Source organism: Schistocerca gregaria, chromosome 1 (genome assembly GCF_023897955.1).
Source record: "Schistocerca gregaria isolate iqSchGreg1 chromosome 1, iqSchGreg1.2, whole genome shotgun sequence".
In the NCBI taxonomy this organism is placed as follows: Eukaryota; Metazoa; Arthropoda; class Insecta; order Orthoptera; family Acrididae; genus Schistocerca; species Schistocerca gregaria.
In genome coordinates, this window is record NC_064920.1 from 524,817,082 (window position 1) to 524,827,753 (window position 10,672).

The window sequence follows — 10,672 nt, forward strand, 5'->3', positions numbered from 1 at the left end:
CCGCGTTCCATACATGAGTGCATCAGGAAGACTCCCTAATTACCGGTCAGTGGGAAGCACACACTGTCATGTACTTCACAGTGATTTGCTTGGTGTATTTGTTAATGTAGATGTGAAGCAAGACTTCATAATCCGTTGTGGAGAGTTCGTTTGTGTGATACTCACAGAATCGCTGTTATTGCTTCATAAGTCATGAGTAACGCGTGACACTTTACCAAAGTAATAATTACTTTTGATTCGCTTGTAGTGATTGCAGTCATGCTTATACCAGTTAATGTAGAAGTCATATGTTTCCCATACTTACTCATAATTCTTGCTCTGCTATTTTTTAGGCAGAGATGTGTGTGTGTGTGTGTGTGTGTGTGTGTGTGTGTGTGTGTGTGTGTGTGTGTGTTGTTTAGTGCACACGCAGGTAGCTTCATAAATACATATGTCCAGTGTTATATCATAGGAATATTGTTTTAAAAATATGGCCAGCTGATTTCAAGGGCACTCAGTACATCAACGTTCTGTTATGAATAGCTGCTGCAGAGAGACGGAAGTCTGACAAAGGCTACGAAGGCGCTCTTGACGATACCTCCTGTCCTTTTCCAGACAGGGATGTACTGCATTTTCGGACAAATCACTACTGACCAGGTATGTGGTGATATATATAATGCCACTCAATTATATCGACATCCGTTTAGAGCTCTATTTTTTATTTGGTAGTTAATTTCAGAGTCTCACATACTGCATCCCTGTATAAAAAGCTGGAGAGTTGCGTGGAAATTGGTAGACTGTAGCGAAAACATTACCACCATGGAGAGAAGGAAAATTACAATCTGTCATTGTAGAAATGCGAATCGATTTTACTCACATCTGAGGTTGTAAACTTTACCAGCAGGGTTAGCCAAAGTGAGTGGAAATCTTTAAGAGGGAGAGTTCCTCTACTAGCCGGCACCAAGGGTCGGAAAAAATTCTAATCCTTTTTTAATAAACCTGTGCTGTATCCTGTGTATGAGGGGTGGATCTCCCAATCGCACACTAAGATTTATTTCATTGATTCAGAAGCAGATAACTACTAAGAGACAGTTTGCAAAATTTAGTAACTGCATTGAATAAAATGAGAAGAGAGAAAAAGAAAAACAACAGGTACGTGAACACAAAGTGCAATAAGACCTGCCGCCATATAATCAACTAACATGCTAATAAAATTCTGTGTATTAGGAAAGGTTCCACTGGACAACTCAAGAAGATGTTGGAAAATATGAACCAGTGCCATTATAACATAAAATTCAATATTGAGTTAGGGATTTCCTCCATTAATTTCCTAGAATCACCTTACAGATACAAAACTGTAAATGGAAATTTTAAATTTATCAGGAGAGGCACCTTTACTGACACATTCGTCCCAGTTGCTTCTCTACATCCCACAACTTATAAATATGTAGCATTTCACCACATGATACACAGATCTCCTTCCACCACTATGTCCCACAGAAGGCTAACAGCAGTAGTTTAATACAGTAAAAACAATAGCTACAGCATTAATTTAAGGTCCAACATTATTGAAACCTATCTCAGTTATAAAAGCGAAGAAAGAAGGCAGATCTTTAATCTACTCAGCGAACAACATATGCCGAATAGGGAGTGGTGCAGATTACCATTTATAGGTATAATTTACCTCTGGACAAGGAATTTTTGAAAGACAAAGAGTTTCTTTGTGCTTATCTGCTTTCCATTTAAATTAGGTAGACATTTCTTCAACGTAGAGAATAAAAAACCTACCATCATGAAAAGGGAGGTTTATGAGATTATTTGCCAGGATCGTAAGTCCTGCTATATAAGATACACTGGGTATCCGATCTGTACTAGGCTCAGACAACATCGTTGAAGCTGGTGATTAAAGAAGGCAAAGTCATCCTTTGTTGAATACTGTTTAAATTAGCACCATAGAACTGCAATAGATGTAGAAGTTCGAGACATAGGAGGAACTGGGGCAAAGCTCACACAAATGTAAATATTAGATATTAAAAAACTGATATGTGTATCCCCACTTTTACTATGGAATGAGTATCCTCAAGTCAATTTTTCACTCCTCATAGGTAATGTGTAAACTTCCACATAGGATGAGAACCTTGTTGTCCTTATTCCTAATTAGGTTATAACACAAATACACATTCCTGTCCACATAATCCAAAGTCTCTCTATTTATAGTTAGACTACATATTAACCCAATGAATATTATAGGGGTGTACATTACAAATATACCTATGTTAAAGTAGCCAACACAGATAAATTTTACTTTGTGGGTCGTCCACTGATAGATTAAGAGTTTGGCAGATTTTCTTTGCTTGATTGCTATCTTTGGAATCAACAGTCTTATTGCAGATATAACTTAACACAAAGAAACTATTTCATACGTAAATAAAAAAATGAGAAGCAAGTCAAAATACACTCCTGGAAACTGAAATAAGAACACTGTGAATTCATTGTCCCAGGAAGGGGAAACTTTATTGACACATTCCTGGGGTCAGATACATCACATGATCACACTGACAGAACCACAGGCACATAGACACAGGCAATAGAGCATGCACAATGTCGGCACTAGTACAATGTATATCCAACTTTCGTAGCAATGCAGGCTGCTATTCTCCCATGGAGACGATCGTAGAGATGCTGGATGTAGTCCTGTGGAACGGCTTGCCATGCCATTTCCACCTGGCGCCTCAGTTGGACCAGCGTTCGTGCTGGACGTGCAGACCGCGTAAGACGACGCTTCATCCAGTCCCAAACATGCTCAATGGGGGACAGATCCGGAGATCTTGCTGGCCAGGGTAGTTGACTTACACCTTCTAGAGCACGTTGGGTGGCACGGGATACATGCGGACGTGCATTGTCCTGTTGGAACATCAAGTTCCCTTGCCGGTCTAGGAATGGTAGAACGATGGGTTCGATGACGGTTTGGATGTACCGTGCACTATTCAGTGTCCCCTCGACGATCACCAGAGGTGTACGGCCAGTGTAGGAGATCGCTCCCCACACCATGATGCCGGGTGTTGGCCCTGTGTGCCTCAGTCGTATGCAGTCCTGATTGTGGCGCTCACCTGCACGGCGCCAAACACGCAAATGACCATCATTGGCACCAAGGCAGAAGCGACTCTCATCGCTGAAGACGACACGTCTCCATTCGTCCCTCCATTCACGCCTGTCGCGACACCACTGGAGGCGGGCTGCACGATGTTGGGGCGTGAGCGGAAGACGGCCTAACGGTGTGCGGAACCATAGCCCAGCTTCATGGAGACGGTTGCGAATGGTCCTCGCCGATACCCCAGGAGCTACAGTGTCCCTAATTTGCTGGGAAGTGGAGGTGCGGTCCCCTACGGCACTGCGTAGGATCCTACGGTCTAGGCGTGCATCCGTGCGTCGCTGCGGTCCGGTCCCAGGTCGACGGGCACGTGCACCTTCCGCCGACCACTGGCGACAACATCGATGTACTGTGGAGACCTCACGCCCCACGTGTTAAGCAATTCGGCGGTACGTCCACCCGGCCTCTCGCATGCCCGCTATACGCCCTCGCTCAAAGTCCGTCAACTGCACATACGGTTCACGTCCACGCTGTCGCGGCATGCTACCAGTGTTAAAGACTGCGATGGAGCTCCGTATGCCACGGCAAACTGGCTGACACTGACGGCGGCGGTGCACAAATGCTGCGCAGCTAGCGCCATTCGACGGCCAACACCGCGGTTCCTGGTGTGTCCGCTGTGCCGTGCGTGTGGTCATTGCTTGTACAGCCCTCCCGCAGTGTCCGGAGCAAATATGGTGGGTCTGACACACCGGTGTCAATGTGTTCTTTTTTCCATTTCCAGGAGTGTAGTATTTCCTTTAGTTAACGCAACATAGATGTTTCACTAATAACTCATATTTGATTCAATAAAAATTTAAGATAACGATACTATGCACTTTTGATTTCAATTAACTTCCTGTTCCCAAAACTACCAGAAGGTTATTTCATTCGTATGTATTTTCACTGTTGAGACTTTACCCTAGACGACCATGCATTTATCTCATTATTTTTACAACGATTGTCTCTTCAGTGGATTAACATTCAGGACCCATTCATTGAAAGTGGTTTATTTACAAATTTCATATTGACACTGGTTGAGAAACTTAAATTGTATCTATGCACTCATTGCAAATAGCAATAAACTGTCTGCTATCTGTACTGAGCTGACCTCTGCTAGGTCTTCCAGAGTACTGTTCCATTACTATGTTTAAAATCATTTTTCTTCACAGACACTGTGGACTCTCACATTCCGTTGGGGATTTCATCACAAATAAACAATTCTGTACAAGTAAATAGCACTATACTACATCCTGGTTCAAAAATGTATAAACCGGTTTACTCTGATGCCATGGTGCTTTCACAGTTTTGGCCATTACAGAACAGTAATATATGTTCATTACAAATGTGGCGTCAGTAGTCCTAGTGAACGTCAACCAATCCTTTAACTTCGGTACCCAGAGGATATAGACATTGAAAATGCTGTGAATAAATTTAAGACCTATGGCGTTACGAATTCTGCAGATGTGCCGTCTCACCACCAGTAGTGACTGTAAAACTTTTTACCAAGTTCTTCGTCGTTAATGAGACATTCATTGTTACAGAGTGAGAAGCTGCCCGATTCTGCCTTCGGCTGTGGTTGGATCAACTGCGATGCTCACTTCAAACGCAGCCTGATCATCCTCATGATGATGGTGAGAAGGCCAGTCGAGATCACAGTGGGAAAGACGTGTCAGCTGTCCAAGCAGATGTTGCTCCAGGTTAGCAAGCAGCACATAAATCTTGAACGTAGATAGCCTGATCTCTGCCTATTTCCGTAAATTTTCTCTCTATTGACCCCTCCCGTGCTAAGTTAACTACTCAACACGTACTATAGAGCTGTCGGCTCGTTTGAAAGGGGACAGTTGTGATGTATTTGCTAAGTCATTCGTTAATAATACGTAAGGTTGTCTTTCTTGTGAATTAGGAGTAGGAGTATGTAGTATAAGGCGGATGATGAATTCACGGAAATGGGCAAACTGGCGGAGTACCGAAAAATCCTGTAGAAAAAGTGGTGTAGCGCGAAATGTCAATTATTTGCCCGCTGTTAGTTCATCAGTTACAACCACAACTGAAATTATTTAAACCGGTGGTGCCTTACACCCCAAAAGGGCTTTCATCACTATTATTCCGTTGACAGTGAGGATTGTCCGCAGATTCGTTTCCGATGGCATTCATACCACCATCTCTTCATTTCAAACTTTCTCTGTCCACTGAAGTCCTATCGTTCTTCTGTAGCACCATCACGCTTCGGCTGCTAATTACTCCACCCCAGTTGTCCCCTAGTACTGGGTTACTGCCATGTAATGCTGCTTTTAGAACAAAACTACTGTTTTAGAAACATCTGCCTCAAATTCGTTTCAGTACTGAATTCAGTACAGCACTTTCGTTAGAGGCAACTGCTTTTCCCGTGGGTATCTATTTCTTCTGTATGTGTCTACTTCTTCTACCCTTTGTAGATTTGCAGGCTATGTAGCTAAATAATTCAGCTCTGTACTTCCTCCATCTCATTCTGCTACGCAATCCTCACTCCTCATCGCTTTCTGCTAGTAATTTTGCAATAACATCTGTAGCTATATTCTTAAGGAAACTGCTGAACAACTGCTGATTTCGTTGCCTCTGGCATGTTCTTGTGCCTTTCCCGGTGGGTGTGAGAGTGGCTTTTAATATTTTTTTTCAGCTGCCAATTATTCAAATGTTTCATATGCATACTCCCCTAACATAACTTTAATACAATGACAGACTTTTTAAGAAGTTTTAAGTGTTTATTTAAAATGCAGAAACATTTTCTGTGATGCATTATATACATAAACACTGTGCCCTGTACGGAAATATATACATTTTATACACGTAAACAGAATAAGAATCGAAAAAAAATACGAATGCGTGTTAGAATGATGGAAATTTCTATGTCAACATGGTTAGGGTCAAAATGACAAAGTTCTTGTGGTCTTTCTGTATATGAATATTTCTTCACTGGCATCAAGACAAGACAGGAATGCAGCAAATTCATTCTCATGCTCGAAATCTGTTTGCCAAAAAATATTTGACGAAAACCTAATATATGTACCCGTTATTACATATGTATTCAACTAATACAGAAAGTCCCCTTATTTGAGAAATAACTTCTCGAAAATTTGAAGAGAACTAGTTTGTATTTGAATCGCACTCCACTTAAACACGTGAATCTATTACTGAACGTATTTACGAATAGGGTATTGCGTAGTGAAATATATTTGGTATAGGTATTTCTGCTGCAGCCATGTTGGTGGTAGGTGTCAAACCATACAACAAGGTACAACAGCCTAAGAACATATTGGATGTGATTTGATAATTCGTACAAACCATGGAAGCCCATAATTATAGCAAAGAACATACTGATATCAACACACTTCACAAAAATAACGTCGAAGTAACGAGGAAAGTATGAAAACGCGCGTTTGTACATAACATGCACAACACACTAAGATGTAAGATTTACGTATTTGAAATTGTTAATGAACTGTATGTAAGGTGTTACTATGAATCCGACAGCCACAGTTCACGATTTTTCATTGTTTAGCCTTTTGCAATCTGTTCTAATTAGGTATTGTTCTACCTACAGGTGCTCAACGGAACTTACGTCCTGCTGAACATGCTATTCCAGGTGCGCAGCACTGAGTGAAATTTCAGCAACGAGTACGGCTGATAAGTAGTATAGTGCTCAAAACACATCTCCACTGTAGTCTGGAGTAAAATAAAATATAGGAGTACTAGTACCACATTGGGAGACGTACAGCAAAAGTTAAATGTATATCTTACATAAGCTAAGACAAAAATTTAAAATGAATAATACAGTTGTTCACAAAACTTCTAGTTTAGGTTATTGTGCATGCTCCTTTCAAATGACATTTTCAATATTTGTTATCTGAAGTGTGTGACATAGCCTCATACACTGTTCCAAATCATTTATATGCTCACTTGAATAATAAACAATGACAATTCATACCAATCAAGTAATTTACCTATTTGTTGTGATTATTACTTCTTTAATAAGTAATTTAATTCAAATCTTCACTTGAGTGAGGAAAGAGCAACTGAACAGAGAAATGAAATTAACTGCACTAGTTGCAGAAGGGGAGACTTATCTAAACAAATTAGCTTTGTCACGCTGGTTATGTCCCTTTAGCGCTGTGTCCAAAAAAATAATTATATTTTATTACAATTATCAGACCTACCAATACACAATATTCATGACTCCAGCACATTTAAAACATAAAATATAAGAAAGTGTAAACATAACATCAGTTATTACATGATTCATAATAACCAAATGTATATGAGAAGAAGTTCTTCCGCAAAAGTAGATTTTATTAGACTGGATTACTCATTTGAGGCCATCCTCGTTTTAATTCTAGAGTGTGAAATTTTCTTCTGTACTGCAATTAATGGCATCGTTAATATTCTTTACATTTTATGAAGTTGAATGGCATCCTGTAACATTTTCCGTCATCTGAGTTAGATCCATCCCAACCTTCTAATGTTCTATTAACGGTATCGTTAAAGTCCTTTCAGTGATTTCAAGTTCAGTGGCATCCTCCACCATTTTCCCTAACCTGCATGAAAACCTTTACTACTACTTTACTTTCCTCCTTCATGTCATTACTGGCCATTATTTGCAAGTGTAAAATACGTAACTAATGCCAATAGTTCTGTTTTTTTTTTCTTTACTGTCCAAAAAATCTGGTATACAGCAGTGCACATGAATTTAAAAAATCACGTTTCCTAAAGAAGCTGCTAATTTTAGTAAGTGCGAAAAAATCAAAGACATATTCTACCCTGTGAAATCTTTGAAATTTACGAGACAGCAATCTGTCACCTGCCCTATCTCTAATCTGTTCAAATATTAATCTCATCTCATCAGATTTTTCATGTTTTAACATGTGAAGCCTCATGTTATTATAGTGAGTCTCCAACTTTCACTATTTCTCTCTCAGTGTGTCCACTTTATCTTCTGTGGAACTGCCCTTTATTCGTTTAGTCTGGTGGCCAGTTTCCAGAAACAATGAATTTTTGTCATATATTAAGTTATGACGGTTTGGATTCAGTGTCTGTGTCTATCTTATTTAATCTTATTCATATATTTTCCGAAGTTCTAGTTTGTGGTGTATAGAAATTCATCTAATTATGATACTGCCAATAAAACACCTTATTCATTCAAAAATATTCCATGTAAATGTTTTTCACATGGAGTATCTGAAGTGTGTAACCATTCCATCTATTAAACATGCCTTTAATCTATATAATTAGCCCTTGGTGGCTCAAATGCACTGATAGTTGGTGCTTCTTTAATTATTATGCTATTTTCATCTCTTCTTCTATTTAATCAGCTAGCCAATTATTGCTGCTTATAGTTTCTTCGTATCATCACCACCTACTTCAAAAGTGTAAACAAATTTATAAGGTATTAAAAAATATTAAGTATTTTCGTAGTTGGTAGTGTGGACAAAAGAAGGAATGACTAGTAAGCATGGGCTCTAACATGTATGGCCTTAGGCTTATGAGCACTTGTTTATATTCATTATCATAGGACACATCTCTTCTACTGCAAGCTTCTTTCTATTCAACGATTTAGGGAATGTACTGAACAAATGAGGAAAAATTCTGCTGTTATTGTCCATGGATATTACATTCAGTAAATATCTCTGTGTTGTTACTGTAAACCATATTCACAGCTCTGGATGAGTGCAATCTGTACATGAGCTCCTATGGAACCATTTGGTGTTGTAATAAACTTGTGAATTCCTGTGAATTGTCGTCTGGTCTTCATCCTCACAGTTTATCAGAACATGAAATGGTTTCACTCAAACTATATCACAGGATTATATCTGAAACGATTCCACTCTGCAGCGTAGCTTACGAAGCTATGGAACTGTCTGACAATTTAAAGCAGTGTACCATACCAGATCTGGACCCTGTAACTTTTCTTAGGCGCGATATACATATAACGAGAAATGAGTGAAAAACTGTATAGTTGTGTAATTGATAAGCTCGCACAATGATCAAAGTTTACATACTACACTAAACACCAAATTACCTATTGTAAAAGTGTAAAAGACGACAATACACAGGAGTTAGTATGTTAAAAGAGCATAAAAAGTTACACGCTAATTTATGTGTATCCTATGATGGAACGTAGACGAAAGATCGTTATCCTCCCCTTCATAGCGGGTCAATACTTGACTCTGAAAATGTTTCTGATATATTGACGTTCTCATTAAATTTTACATGTATTGTTACGCAACAAGGTATGTAATAAAGAATGGTATCATGTATCAACTGGAAGCAGTTGTTACAATAGCATTTTATAATTTCGCGACGCCGTTTGCTAAGTGCAATGAAGCTGCTTACCACTGACTACAGATAACATTCTGAACACATGTGTACAGTTTTGCTCCACATGAACGGGAAATATCACAGGAAGAGATTCTTTGGGATACTAGTGTTCAAGGTAGGTATTTTCATTCACTGCATCCCAAAAAAAAAATAACGTAAATGGTTTTAAGATGCTGAAGGAGCTGTGGGTACAGACAACGATACAACAATAGGGAGAAATAAATATCAAATGGGAAAGTGATCTTTTCTTCGTTTCTCTAAATCGTACATGAGACTTCATTGTTTCTTCGGTGTGATTCTCCACTTTCATCGGAATCCGATATAGTATTAGGGATGCCTGCTATATCTTGGAAATACGAGCTCCAATATACTAGTATCTGTGAAATTTTTTCACTAGAAATTTCATCTTGATTCGTGATTCGGAAAATGTTTGCTTTTGAAGCAGTTTTGCCAACGAAGAGAACTCATTAAAATACTAGACAATTGGACTCCTTTATCAATACTCCAGTCATCATTCAATTTGATGGAGAAACATTGATTACGGCACAGTCTGTCATTACCTATGACAAATCCTCATCAGCGGGGCTAATAGAAGACCTATAACTGTAATTTCCCATCCACTATTTTAGTATGAAATCATTACGGAGTGAGATCGACTCCTAGTCTCGTCAGCCATCATTTGCTCTAGTAGTAAAATAATCCAACGGCTTAGATGTGTATAGGGTATAAATCACAGTCCCTGGATTTGTAATACAGCTCTAACGTTAAAAGGTAACGAACTTAGCTAGAAACGTCAATAACTGATTACAGTCGCTTCCCACGCATTTGTCAACGAAGTAAGAAAATTCTTGTTCGAGCAAATTACAGCAAATCAAGAGAAATACACTCCTGGAAATTGAAATAAGAACACCGTGAATTCATTGTCCCAGGAAGGGGAAACTTTATTATCACATTCCTAGGGTCAGATACATCACATGATCACACTGACAGAACCACAGGCACATAGACACAGGCAACAGAGCATGCGCAATGTCGGCACTAGTACAGTGTATATCCAACTTTCGTAGCAATGCAGGCTGCTATTCTCCCATGGAGACGATCGTAGAGATGCTGGATGTAGTCCTGTGGAACGGCTTGCCATGCCATTTCCACCTGGCGCCTCAGTTGGACCAGCGTTCGTGCTGGACGTGCAGACCGCGTGAGACGACGCTT

The 10,672-nt window shown here is 39.6% G+C and overlaps 1 protein-coding gene across 1 annotated transcript in view; it reads left to right on the forward strand.

Annotated features, from left to right (window-relative positions):
* The window catches only part of LOC126357350 (odorant receptor Or1-like), a 53,088-nt gene extending 46,339 nt beyond the window's left edge, over positions 1-6,749 (forward strand). Inside the window, exons 6-8 of the mRNA XM_050007453.1 lie at positions 523-636; positions 4,651-4,806; positions 6,690-6,749. Coding sequence (XP_049863410.1) covers positions 523-636; positions 4,651-4,806; positions 6,690-6,749 — 330 coding nt within the window. The remainder of the gene's footprint in view (positions 1-522; positions 637-4,650; positions 4,807-6,689) is intronic.
* Positions 6,750-10,672: the final 3,923 nt, after the last annotated feature.